The sequence below is a fragment of the Neoarius graeffei genome, chromosome 3, assembly GCF_027579695.1.
Source record: "Neoarius graeffei isolate fNeoGra1 chromosome 3, fNeoGra1.pri, whole genome shotgun sequence".
NCBI classification, from domain to species: domain Eukaryota; kingdom Metazoa; phylum Chordata; class Actinopteri; order Siluriformes; family Ariidae; genus Neoarius; species Neoarius graeffei.
Genome location: NC_083571.1, coordinates 21,575,479 through 21,590,289, shown reverse-complemented (window position 1 = coordinate 21,590,289; position 14,811 = coordinate 21,575,479). Strand labels below are relative to the sequence as shown.

The 14,811-nt window shown below is 40.1% G+C and overlaps 1 protein-coding gene across 5 annotated transcripts in view; it reads right to left on the bottom strand.

Moving 5' to 3' along the window:
• Positions 1–7,910: 7,910 nt before the first annotated feature.
• The window catches only part of lmbrd1 (LMBR1 domain containing 1), a 254,422-nt gene continuing 247,521 nt past the window's right edge, over positions 7,911–14,811 (bottom strand). For 4 of the 5 annotated variants that reach the window (XM_060916476.1, XM_060916479.1, XM_060916477.1 and 1 more), the window contains 2 exons: positions 9,011–9,102; positions 7,911–8,830 (listed from right to left, as the gene is read on the bottom strand). In XM_060916476.1, the coding sequence (XP_060772459.1) occupies positions 8,720–8,830; positions 9,011–9,102 (203 nt within the window). In that variant the 3' untranslated portion in view covers positions 7,911–8,719. The remainder of the gene's footprint in view (positions 8,831–9,010; positions 9,103–14,811) is intronic. The other variant, XR_009654288.1, reaches the window with a different exon arrangement.

Below are 14,811 nucleotides of genomic sequence, written 5' to 3'. Positions count from 1 at the left end.
AGGCTGACTCATCGTTGTCCTTGATGAGGCCTATCACTGTGGTGTCATCCGCAAACTTGATGGTGTTAGTGTAATGTACAGGTCTGCAGTCATGAGTAAAGCGGGAGTAGAGGAATGGGCGGTAGTCATTGAGAGATGCTGGAGTGGAGTGTTTTGGTACTAGCATGATGGAGGTGGTCTTGAAGCAGGTCAGAACAACAGCATGGGCCAAAGACATGTTGAATAAGTCCGTCAGGACCCCCGCCAGCTTCCCAGCACATGCTCTGAGCACACGTCCAGGGATGCCATCAGGGCTTGCAGCTTTGCATGGATTGATCCTGCTCAGCACTGCTTTGACATCAGTGGGGGAGAGTGTTAGGGGTTGGTGGTCTATAGTCAGCCTTGCCCTGGATGCAGGCTCCTGGTTGCCCTTCTCAAACCAAGCATAGAAATTGTTGAGCTCGTTGAGAAAGGAGATATCAGAGGATGGGAGGGAAGAGTTGTTGGACTTGTATTCACGGATGACCTGAATGCTTTGCCACATATGTCGGGGGTTGGAGAAGTGCTCCTCAACCTTCTGTTTGTTGCAGTGCTTGGCCTTCTTGATGCCACGCTTCAGGTCAGCTCTGGCTGTCTTGTAGGCTTGTACATCTCCTGATCTGAAGGCAGTGTTGTGGGCTTTCAGCAGTAGACGGACATCTCTGTTCATCCAGGGTTTCTGATTTGGGTACAAGGTGATCAATTTCTGGGTGGTGATGTAGTCCAGTACAAAGGAAGCATAGCTCTCAATGTCTGTGTGGGAGTGACAGGTTGCTTGAATGGCAAACATATTCCAGTCTGTCTCTGAACTGGTCCTGCAGCACAGAGTCTGTCCCCTCTGGCCACACTTTTATTGTCCTCACTGTGGGTTTCACACGTTGGATGAGTACTTAGGGGTGAGAAACAGAGAAAGGTGGTCTGACTGTCCTATGTGGGGGAGGGGTATAACTTTGTAAGCTCCAGCTATGTTGGAGTAAACATGGTCCAGTGTCTTATTTCCTCTTGTGTGGCAGGTAACATGTTGATGCAGTCTGGGAAGTACCGTCTTCAAGTTGGAGTGATTAAAGTCACCTGCAAAAATAAAGGCAGCCTCTGGGTGAAATTTTCTGCTGTTTGCTAATGGCTGTATGCAATTCTCCCATTGCAAGCTTAGCATTATCGTCTGGTGGTGTGTATATACAGCAGTAACTATAACTGATGTGAGTTTTCTTGGAAGATAAAAAGGTCTACATTTAACCATGAGAAACTCCATGTTAGGTGAGCAGTGTCTCTCGGTGATAACACAGTTTGTACACCAAGCTCTATTTATATAAATGCACAAACCTCCGCCTCTGGTTTTACCGGAGCCATCTACAGTCCTATCTGCACAGTGAGTGGTGGTGTCCTGCTAACTCAATAGCACTGTCCGGAAAACTGCTGTTTAGCCATGTCTCTGTAAAGATCATGACGTTGGAGTCCATAATCCGTTTATTGTTGGTGATGCAGAGTCGTAGTTCATCCATTTTGTTCGCCAGAGACCAGACATTAGCAAGGAAAATGCTGGGTAAAGCAAGCCGATGTGGTGTTAGCCTTAGCTTGGTTCGTAGCCCCCCTTGCTTACCCCGCCTTTGTTTACAGTCCCAATGCCTTCTGCGAGCACTTCTGCCCACCTGGAAAGAGTGAGCAGCCTCTGGTGTTCTGGAGATTTCCGGGATGAGTCAAACATTGGCGATAAAACTGTTGGAGTTTCATGATCCAATGTCCAAGAGCTCCTGTCTGCTGTAAGATGTTAAAGCAGTGCTGTACTGAATGAACAGTCCAGTAAGGGGCAGATAAAACACCACTAATACGCAAAATCTGGAGAGACGCTGAGCCTCGCGTTGTTAACGCGCCACCATCTTGGCATGAAACCGCATTCTTGAAGCAGCAGTACGTTTGATTATATTAGACAAGTAGTAACTATTTTTTTATAGTGCTGTCAAGCGATTAAAATATTTAATCGCGATTAATGTCACGACTGTCATAGTTAACTTGCGATTAATTGCAATTTAATTGCACATTTTTGTCACATGAAAAACCATTGTAATTCTCTGATCAGCATAAAAAAGTGAATGGGCTTGCTTTGTACCAATGTTTTTTTTTTTTTTATTGCAGAGCATAACATGTCTTGTCACAGCCACTGACATCCATAACTTCCATATTAGATGAGAAAACCAAGGGATGAAAAATAAAGTGCATATCACTGTGAAAATAAAAAAAGTTTTTTTTTTACTCTTCATTAGTTTCTTTTGAAGAGAAGTATTTGCCATAAAAGAAGAAAAAAACAGATAACAAAAATAAAAACATTCATCATACGTTCAAAAACGTTCATCATAGTGTGGCACTGTATTATCTAATTCTCACTGCTTATAACTATACACCTACCCGGTGGAGATGAGCTGGGAAACTGAAGACTGAAGGAACAGTATTGAAAAGTATTTTTCCAGTCTCACCTGTGAAAGGTAATCCCATGTGATCTCGTTTGGACGGTAAACCTGTTGGTACAGTTAAACGCAGCACATGAATGAGGCATCTTTATTCTCGGCTACTGTCTAGACGCTATACCAGAGACGGCTGAAGAATCTCCATTTTGCCCCATCCAATATGGCGGTGAGGATGTTTATATGTCTATGCCTTTCTCCATCACTCACACGTACTCTTATTGAAGCAGCGCGCGACAAGCCTCAACAGGAACTACGGGTGACTCGCAGGGCCAAATTAGAATTTGCATTAACGGCACTATTTTTTTTTAATCGCGTTAACGCGTTATCGCGTTAACTTTGACAGCACTATTTTTTTTATTTAAACTTTTTTTTAATTTGACATTCATTTTCATCATAATGTGAATAACAACTCTTAAGTGGTACAACATACTGCATGTATTCATGAAATAGCTTTCTTGAACCAGCAGTGGCTTGAAAGTCTCTGTGTAGTGTTTTCAGCACCTGAAAACAGCCGCGAGAGCGCACACAGAAGTTTCTTGAGCAATGACAACACTATCACATTTGACAAAAACCCACTTTCTAAACATTAATTTTCATGCTTTGGAGATTTTGAAACTTTGTTCATTTTTAAAATGCATAGTATGATAAACATATTTGAAATGACTTCTTCATAATCATGTGAAAAATATCTCCTTAGACTGTTGCAGTGTTCTGCATGTATTTGTGTGTCTGAAACAGCTTTCTTGAATGTCTCTGTACAGCGTTTTCAGCCCCAATACAGCCGTGGGAGAGAATGCAAAAATATCTTGAGAAATGACTGTTTGACCACATTTAGCAAATAACTTTCTCAGCATTCATTTTCGTGTTTTGGAGATTTTTACATTTTAAAATGAACATTTTAAAGTGCATTTCATAATGATGTGAAAAGTAGCACTTCAGAGTGGTACAACATACTTCAGGTATGCCTGTGCATGAAACAGCTTTCTTGAAGCAGCAGCAGGTTGAATGTCTCTAAAAAGTGTTTTCAGTCCCTAATGCAGCGGCTGGAGAGCACACAGGGATTTCGTGAGAAATGAGTATGTTTGATCATATTTGACAAGTCACAACTTTCTCAGCATCGATTTTCATATTTTTGATATTTTGACACTTGATAATCATACCACTCATGTTGACATGAACAATCATATCTGATGTGACTGTTCTTCATAATTATCTGAAAAGTAGCCTATAAATCCTATGCAATGGCTCCACTAGGCCCTTCTGACTATAATTGTCTTTCTTGCCCTGATCTCTTAATTGACCCTTAAGGGAGGGGAACTGTAGCACAAAGTGGTTGCTGTGTGGTCAGAGGGTGCTATTAATGAATTAAATGGCTGCTATCATCACACTAATTGGCATGTTTTTATCCCCCGCTGGCTGAAAGGCCCGAAGGGGGATTATGTTGTGGTGATGTCTGTCCATCCCAGGAAGGGTACTCACCTTCTGAAATCAACTCCTCTCACAATTTTTGGAGGAATTTAACAAAACTTGACAGGATTCTTTATTACATGTTGGTAATACTCGTATTGCAATTTCGTTCAATTCAGTTGCACTTTATACCAGGGTTATGGCATAGTTGCCAGCAAGGGATATTGTGTTCTCAGAGAACTCTTGTTAAAGTTTCTTGTGATGACTTGGATGAATTGACTTTCACAGTATTGAGCTCCATCACCTTTTGTGCACAAATGATTATTCCCAGGAAGACAATTACATTATATCCAAGTAATAAGCCCCGGGTTAGTAGATCTCTCATGTATATTGTTAATCAGAAGAAGCTAGCTTTCCACCAGAATGACGTCCACCACCAAGGAGATTCTCAAAAGCTAGTGAAAAAGGAAAAAAAGCTAGAAAAAAAAAATTGATTCAAAGGCAAGGTTGCAGATGAACTGAAAAATGGTAATTCTTGGTGTGCCTGGAGGGGAATCAAAGCTATGCTGGGAACTCAAGATAAAAAAAAGGTGTGGTAAACTCCATGAAGTATGATTCTGTCCTTGTAGAAGTGTTAAAATGATTTTATTTAAGATTTGATTCCTATGATTTATCAACTGGCCAAATTTTGAGTTGAGGGTAAGATTCAGTGATGGAAATATTTGTCTGGCATGCTTGAAACTGGTACAGGTTGTTTTGATTGACACCTGTTTTGGTTAGTTAAATCCTTGAGATTTATCTTCACTTGCCCATTCTGCTATCTGCCTAATAAAGTTTATGGTTACGTTCTTTTCATAAGACTATAATCCTGACAGATGATGTAATGGTACATCATGTCTCTCTTCTTTCATACAGTAGTGTAGTTTAAACCCATTTACGTTATACAGAGATAACTTGGCTTCATCAATTAAATCAGCAACATCCAATCACATAGCTCCAACACACTCTTGAATATGAATATATACTCATGTTTCTCCTACAATAAACTGAAAAACATCTCTGAGCAGCTGTGTCTGTGACTGTTTGCTCCTGGATCGAGCCGTGGGGATATCCGTGAGACAGAATCTCTTAGGCGGCAGAGGTCTACATTCTTAGATCAGACTTCGTCAACCTCCTCCAGTACAGACAGATCAGAACCTAACATTCAGATTGATGAAACAGACACTTGGGCAACTCTTGAACAGACAAATGTGAGAAGTCATGGGCCTGACAGCATTAGTGGCTGATTGCTTAAAAACTGTGCCTCATTTTTGAGTGGCATTTTCACATTTATTTTCCAGTTCTCTTTATCACAGAATAAAGTTCCAAGGTTATGGAAATAATCTATAGTTGCTCCAGTTGCTTAGGTTCCATCACCAATGATGCTGAATGAGATTACCGTCTGGTAGCATTAACCTCATTGGCGATGAAAGGTTTTGAATGAATTGTAAAGAGGAATTTACTACCCATGAGACGGAGCACAATTGACCCACTACAATTTGCATATCAAGCAAGCAAGGGGGTGGAGGGTGCCACAGCAACATTGCTGAACCTTGTTGTTGGGCACCTGGAGGGCAGGAAGAATAGTCCCACTTATGCTTTGTTGACTTCTTGTCAGCTTTTAATTGTATGCAGCCCCATATTCTAGTTCACAGGCTTTCTGAAATACTGGGCATTGACTTTAGTACTATATGTTGGCTGGTTGATTTCCTGACAATGAGGCCACAGAGAACTCATGTTAACACATGGTCAGAGGCCCTGATGTGTTCTACAGGATTACCTCAAGGGTGTGTTTTGTTGCCTTTGTTATTTGTGCTCTACACCAATATGTTTGGGTCAAGGTTTACCATCAAATTTGTGGGTGACTGTCCGTCTCTTGCAGGACCACAAGGTGGGGCACAGTCCAGTCCTGGACAATTTCATCAAATGGTTTGATGATTCATATTTGCGACTCAGTGTCTCCAAAGCCCTGTTCACACGGCACATATTTGCATCGATGCTGCACCGATGTATTTTGTTGCGATATATCTTACACCGGTGTAAATTTTGTGGAGCGTTCATACGTCACAACCCTGCTTACTAGAGAGAAGCGTGTCAGCACCGGTGCAGCCCCACTTGCGGTCACACGGCAGTTTCTGCGACCGTGCAATAGTAGCAAAAACTTTATTACTATCATTTCCTTTGATAGTAATAAAGTTTTGATATCATTTCCTTTTATTATTATCATTTCCTATCGTTATTACTATCATTTCCGATAGTAATAATGCGGAAATGAAATATGCGCATGCGTGAAAATGTACTTCCTTTTCCCGGTTGTCATGGCATCATCAAGCGCCGGGAAAACAACGTGGATGAAGACACCAGTGTTGCCAGATATTGCTGACTTTTTCCAGCCCAAAATATGTTCAAATCCACCAAAATGCACTTAAAACTGACAATCTGGCAACACTGGAAGACACGCAGTTCTGTTGTTGTTGATATTCGCCATTTTGGAAGCGCAAAATACCAGGATGCAAATTATGCAATGCCCGTATGTAATCAACTCTCCTCACGCGTAGCGAGTCTACCCCTGTAGCGTTCAGACGTCCCATTTTATATCGGTGCTGCCCCGCAAACTAGCATTTACTCCGGAGTAAATTTCTTAAACCACCTCCCGAGCAGGGTTAGATTTGCACCGGTTTAAGCAGCTTTCAGGGGCTACACCGGGATAACTTTGTACCGTGTGAACGCTCTACCGGGGCAGCCCCGGTGCTACACCGGAGTAAAAGTTGCCGTGTGAACACCCCGCAAGACAAAAGGTATGCTTATTGATTTCCACCAGAACCCTTCTGTTGAAGCATCTACAGCCATAGGAACAGTAAGCCAATATAGGTATTTGGGCACTATTCTGAATGACAAAATGACTTTTAATGCCAAAACCGACAATGTGCAAAAACACTAATCAAAGACTGTTCTTCCTGAAGACGTTGAGGGCTTTTAATGTTGACAGAATGCTCCTGAAAATATTCTATTCATCTTTTATTGTGTCAGTTTTAACTTTTAGATTGATCTGTTGGTTTGGCAATCTCAGCTTAGTGCACAAAAACAGGCTAGGGAAGATTGTTAACCTCTGCCAGAACAGCATTGGCATTAATTTGAATAACCATATTTATCAATTTAGAGCCTCTAAGAGGGTGAAGGCCATTTTAGTGGACATTTAAACATCCTCTTCATGCACCGGTTGGTCTCCTGCCATCAGGGGGGAGGATTTACTTTCCATAGACATTCCAAGTCAAACAGATACCCAAGATCATTTGTTCCATCAGCTGTTGGGTTTTTAAATACACTGTAGATCCACTTGTTAAATCATGTTACTCCTCCTGCCTGATGAGATGCCAGGCCTCCGGATCTGATGATCCATCCTAATGCTGTACTTCTGGGTTGGCATCTCCTTTACCAGAGAATTACTCACTGCTGCTGAGGATGGACCCACTTGGCTTGACATAAAGCTCACTGTGATTATTGCTGTGGATGGTACCACACAGACACCAAGTGGTCTTTTAGTTATAAGTAATCACCAGTATTCTGGCTGCCCATCACTGTCTCATTGGTCTAGACATGACAAGCAAGGCTCCGAATATAAAAATCATACCAAGTAAAGATATCCAGCTCAGGAGAACATAAAATGCCAATAAATGGGTACTCATGTAGCAGAGGCATAAAGAAGGCGCTATCAGCATATTCCTGGGTGCTTGGCCACCACTTCTCTACATTTATTTTCTGTACTACAGTAAATACACTTGGTGCATTGTAGCAATAAGGTAAGGATAATTCTCAAAAAAGGGTATTACTAAAATGCATTAAATCAATACAAAAGATTATCTTTGTTGCCATAATGTCAACAAATGTAATGATCATCACAAGTAAAACATGATTATACAGTCAATTTTCTATACTCTGCTACTCTTAAGTCTATGCGTCTTGTCAACACAACACAATGATTGCTCCCAGTTTTCAAAACTTTTATTTAATGAAATAAAGGAAGATCATTTCCAAAACAGCAAATACACTACACACATACCTCATTGGGCTTTACATAATATCTGGACGCAAATACACTACACACATACCTCATTGGGCTTTACATAATATCTGGACTCAAAAATGTGAAGTAACAAAATGTGTTAGAATAACGTAACCATTACATCAGCTGGCAGTAACATCGGCATGGTAGTGAATATCAAATTGAAGGCTGCACAGTGGTGGCTCAATGGTTAATTCTCTGGGATACTGCTCAAAAGATATGCGGTTCAAACCCCAGCACCACCAAGTTGCCACTACTGGGCCATTGAGTGAGGCCCTTAACCCCCATCTGCTCCATGCATCATGGCTGACCCTGCACTCTGACTCCAGCATCCTAACAAGCTGGGATATATGAAAAAATAATTTTCACTGTGCTGTGTTTTATATAAAACAAATAAAGGTTATTCTCCTGGTTACTCATTAATTCATTACGTTTTATTTTATTACAAGTAAAACAAACACAGACCGCACTGGAAAGTCTTTCAGTGAATTAATCTCACACTCAATTTCTATAGCTTTAAAAATGCAGTGAAAGTTATCAATTAATCAATCAATCAGTCTTAAATCTCATTTTTCCCCCCACAAGCAGTTTTTTAATCAGGTGTTGAACATCTTTTGTCTGGCATTTTTGTTTTCCTATAAACATTAGCATGATACAATACAAAATAAATCCTATTATAATTAAGAAGCTGTATGCAATGAAATAATACATTTTAATCACTTTTGCATTATTAATGCATATACTCATCATCACTACAATCAGAATCATCTTCTTCCACTTCACCCTCAATCACTGACTTCTTCCCTCTGCAGCATGACACCATCATACCAATGAGAAACACCTAGGAACCAATGAATTTTAAGTCAATAGCATTGTTATACACACAGGTTGTATATCTTGTGTTGTGTAATACAATAATACACTTGAAAGAAATTCATGAGCATTAATATATTTAATTTTGTAATGACAAGGAATCATGGATAAACTTTGGAGATGGAGAAGCATCATGTACTGTACTTACTGCAAGAAATGCCCAGTTGCCAAAGTAGTAGATAGTGCTGAAGAACCAAAATTTGTGGAGGAAAAGATAAGATCTCGTCACTGTGCACTGGTCTGTAACAAATGTGAATAAAACCTTTAGGATTTTGAAAACCATTAATGTATACAAAGCATTAAAATCAACTGCAAAGTTACCATATGCAATTACCATATAATGGTAAATTAAAACAACAAGAAAAAAAGAACCAACAATGGTATCGTGTTATGTGGCATCATGAATTACAGTTTCAGTAAGAGGTTACGCTGACGGACAGAAATGTCATGTCATTGTGGAAATGAATCATGTAATACTGTTCTTTTCTGTGGCAGAATGATTATTCAACATACATCTTGAACAGAAAACCACACCAAATAAATGTGTACAATTTTTAACTTATTTTGGGTTTTCTGAAAACAACACAGGGTCAAAATTATACATACAGGATCAAAAGTGGGCATGTATAAATTTTTGACCCTGTATATATAATTTTTACCCTGTGTAGATTACGACTACTAATAAGTAGTAGTAGCAGCAGCAGTATTAGTATTTACATTTATACATAAGTAGACAGTTATCTAAAATGAGACAGAAGTGCTTTATCAAAAATAAATCATCATGCAAGTTCACAAAATCAGGGAGTAAATACAATGGCATATTAGCAGACATCCCAACCTGACAATATTCATTTCAGGGAGGTGCCCCCCTTTGGGGAAGTTTTTTTTTTTTTTGGGGGGGGGGGCACAATTACATTGCCGGGGGGGTACTCCCCCAGAAAATTTTGGATTTGGTTGATATGATTTCCGGTGGATTTTGGGGTGGCCTTTTGGAGATGAACAATACCTGAATTCACTCAGTTCACTCAGATTCATAGCAGACACCCTGACTTGGGGACTTACAGTTGTGCTCATAAGTTTACATACCCTGGCAGAATTTTTGCTTTCTTGGCCTTTTTTCAGAGAATATGAATGATAACACAAACTTTTTTCCCCACTCATGGTTCGTGGTTGGGTGAAGCCATTTATTGATAAACAACTGTTTTTTCTATTTTTAAATCATAATGACAACAAAAAACATCCAAATGACCCTGATCAAAAGTTTACATACCCCAGTTCTTAATACCGTGTATTGCCCCCTCAACGACAGCCTGAAGTCTTTTGTGGTAGTTGTGGATGAGGCTCTTTATTTTCTCAGATGGTAAAGCTGCCCATTCTTCTTGGCAAAAAGCCAGTTCCTGTAAATTCCTAGGCTGTCTTGCATGAACTGCGTGCTTGAGATCTCCCCAGAGTGGCTCAATGATATTGAGGTCAGGAGACTGAGATGGCCACTCCAGAACCTTCACTTTGTTCTGCTGTAGCCAATGACGGGTCGACTTGGCCTTGTGTTTTGGATCGTTGTCATGTTGGAACGTCCAAGTACATCCCATGCGCAGCTTCCGGGCTGGTGAGTGCAAATTTGCCTCCAGTATTTGCTGATAACGTGCTACATTCATCTTTCCTTCAACTTTGACCAAGTTTCCTGTGCCTTTGTAGCTCACACATCCCCAAAACATCAGCGATCCACCTCCGTGCTTTACAGTAGGAATGGTGTTCTTTTCATCATAGGCCTTGTTGACACCTCTCCAAATGTAACATTTATGGTTGTGGCCAAAAAGTTCAATTTTGGTCTCATCACTCCAAATTACCTTTTTCCAGAAGTTTTGAGGTTTGTCTCTGTGCTGTTTGGCGTATTGTAGGCGAGATACTTTGTGGCATTTGCTTGGTTTTAACAGAGCCTCTGATTTCTCCATTTGTTAATCACAGTTTGAACACTGCTGACTGGCATTATCAATTCCTTGGATATCTTTTTGTATCCCTTTCCTGTTCAACTACCTTTTCCCGTAGATCCGTTGACAATTCTTTTGCTTTCCCCATGACTCAGAATCCAGAAACGTCAGTGGCTGGATGAAAGATGCAAGAGTCTGTCTGGATCCCAGAAACTCACTCAGCTTTTATGCGCACACACTGATTACAAGCAAACAGATCACAGGTGAGGATGTTACCTTTAGTAGCCATTCAAACCCATTTGTGTCAACTTCTGTGCATGTTATCAGGCCAAAATCACCAGGGTATGTGAACTTTTGATCAGGGTCATTTGGGTAGTTTCTGTTGTCATTATAATTTAAAAAGAGAAAAACACAGTCGTTTGACAATAAATGGTTTCACCCAACCACTAAGCATGAGTGGAAAAGATGTTTTTGTGTTATCATTCATATTCTCTGAAAAATGGTCAAAGAATCATAGATTCTGCCAGGGTATGTAAACTTATGAGCACAACTGTAGCTGCCCCCAACCCATAAAACTATGATAACTACAATGTGCCATATATTAAGCTCCTTACTGATTGAATCTAGACACCCCCCCATAAATAAGGAAGGATGACCAGAATAGATATTCACAGAACATTGTTTTACTTAGATACCAAAACACAGATGAATATAACAGAACAATGAATGAATTGCACGAATGACTATTAATGCAATTGTACATGTAGGCTTAGGCCTAAAGGACTCTTTCCTTTCCTCTGTTCTATGCTTGCTTTGCAGATTTGAGCAATTTTCCAGACACCTCCACCTCGTAGTACTCTGTCAATAAATTTGTTAATCTTGCAAGACATCAGATTCTCAAGTGTTTGGTGAGACGCCTGACTCCTAAATTCTGTCTTGATGTGACACACCATGCTGAATGCCCTTTCCACATCACAGTTAGAATTTGGCAGCACCAATAGCAGCTTCGTCAGCTGACAGAGTTCCCTGAATCTCAACTGCCCTGAGCTCACAGATGTGATTTTGGACAGTTTCCCCCAGAACTCATCAACTGGTAAATTCTTATAAATTGGCACCAGTGCTTCCAGGTTAGATGAGACATAATCCAGGACTTCTAAATGGAGTTGTTCTCTGGCATCTGCCTTCATTCACACATGCAAACTCCTCACCTTTCGGCGAAATTCGCTGTTTTGGTCCCAAAATAGGTCACTTGTGTGAATCGTGTAGATCCGAAGAGTTGTTTTTTTTTGGGGGGGGGGGTAGGGGGGGGGGGTAGGCAGGCTACAACGCTATTGTTGCCAAACATTTCACTTACAAGGTTACAGCCAATCAAGATAAACAGTAACTAACGCTTCTTTTCCATTGGAGTTCTGATCAGCTGGTGCACAACCCACTGCTGGTTGCCAGTCCTCGCTTACGAATATTCCACAGATTCAGACCGCAAAGTCACCTTTTTATAGAGAGATCTGGCAACCTCATCTCGCGACTGAATCTGAATACCAATGGAACAGTTTCCAGCGCGCTCGGGGGTGAATAACCATGGGCGGATCTACCGGGGTGGCATATGCCACTCTAAAAGAAAGCCTTGCCACCCCTGCTGCTACCCCAGTTGGCAGCGACGAATTCAAAGAAAAATTACGGCCAATTTGACATTTACGTGCGCGAATTTCCAATGTCTGACTGCGGTGAATGCAGCACGAGATAACGCCAGAGATTGGTTGTTTTGGAAAATTGAGAGGCGCGAAGCGAGGGAGCCAGGAGTCGCGAGGAAAGGAGACACGGGAGGAAAGGGGTAAAAGCTGATTAACTATCTATCAAGAAATGAAATTATAATGAATGAACAGTGCTAGTATAGTTGCGATGCTGATTTTGAGAGGATAAAAATCAGGTTGGAGAACGTTATTTAGCTAACTATACATGTAAGGCAAAAAAAAAGTGTGTTTCCGGTAACCCGACCGATCGAGAATTTCCGCGTCGAAATTGCCGACCGTAAAGTTTTTATTACAAATTTCCCTCGATATTTTAGTGTAAGTGGCGTTAGTTTGTCATAATTTTTTGTTTCAACGCATTCAAGTTGTGAAAGAAACGATAAAAAGTAAAATGTTTTGCCACTTCTATCAGCCCTCCTGGCTGTAATGCAAATTGCTTCCTCTTCAGTATACAAGTGCACTTCCATGGCAGGGAAAAACACTACATTTTGCCACCTATGTAGTCCCCTATTTATACAAATAGGAGTCATTCAGGATTCAGCCATGTTTTTGCTCCATGTTTTTGCTCGACCCAAGTTCTACAGTAGGCGAGGCCGTCTGCTTTTAATGGAAGTAGCCTAGCCTAGGACATTAAACCATATTTTCACGTTATTTCTTGATAAGGTGTTTTCACATTATCACATGAAAATATCATGAAATTACGTGATGTTATTACATGATAAATATATTGTAAAAACGTGATAACTGTTAACAATATCTTTTCACGTAATTACTTGAGTCTAAGCCAATTTTTTTTTTCCTTTTTGAGTGTGGCAGCAATACGCTTCCGCAGATCATAACTCGAACTCTTGCGATATTTTTTTTATTCGTTTAAAGATTTAAAACACTTATTTTATTATGATGTGTGGTATAAAGGATTCTGTGCCAAAATACTATTTTGTAAGATGTTTACTTGTGTTAATTTTTTCGAACAAAATAAAACAAATTAAGAAAAAAAATTTCCTACCTACCGACCTTATTTTAGTATTTCATGTTACCTGAAACACACTTTTTTTTTTTTTTGGCCTAATGTTAGCTAGGTTAACTAAAACATTAGTTTTGTGTAAAGTCGGCCACAAAAGTTAATATTGATTCACCGTCTGTCAAGGAAAACATTGCTATTGGCTGAAGCTTATGATTCAAATATTGAGGATCTTAAACATGAGTTACATCAGACGAGGAGAGTACTAGACAGAAAAAAGGGGGAACAGGAGAGTCCTACCACTCTCATGGAGTTCACTGTTTTTGGACCCATACCAAGATGATGTTTTTTTTTTTTTTTGAGTTGTTCAGGTTGTGTAAAATAGCGGTTGTCTTGCCTGTGAGCAGTGCATCCTGTGAACGAAGTTTTTCATCTCTCAGGCTCATAAAGACTTATTTACGGTTGACTATGACAGAAAAGAGACTATCAAGTTTGGCTGTACTCAGCATTGAATCAAAGCGCACAAAAAGCATTAGATCTTGATAAATTTGTGAAGCGTTTTGCTGAGCAACATGGAAATCGCCGCATTCAGCTGTTGTAGGCATGACAAGTTCATGTTATACTCACTGGTGAGCCTTTACAAAGCGTGAGAAAAAAAACTATAAAATGTGACACTGGTGTAAATGGTTTAAATCATGCTGAACTTGAAGCAGTGTTGTTATTGTTGTTTTTTAGTGTCTGTTCTTTTGCAAATACAGTATAAAACTGTCCAGAAACGGTATAGACCTCATCTGAGAATGTGTGTTCTTCGTGAACAATAAAGGCATGAGATTAAGTTTATCTGTATGAGTTTGCAAATGGCAGTCTGTGCCCTTTTGTAGTGTGTACATACTATTTGTCGTCAAACTGTGATTAAATTCAGTATATATACATGTCTGTAATACGTTGCCACCCCTCAAAAATTCCTGCCCCCCTCTTGCCACCCCATAAATATTTTTCTAGATCCACCCCTGATTTCACATAGGTGATGTCTTTAAGAAAATTGACAGACAGGGATTGGCCAGGTGTGTCCTCTGGGGTAGGTCTGTTAGATAGCACAGGCAGTAATATATACCTTTTTGTAAATAGCCCACTGTGTTGTACACAGGGGTGAAAATTAACTTCACAAAATATCAAACTTTACCGGCCACTGACAAATAAATGGTACAATTTACCGGCCACTCAACAGTAACTTAAGACATGTTTATGGAAAGTTATTTTGTACTGTATTAAATTCAAGATGTCACTGGTTGCAATTTTTTTTGTAACGTAG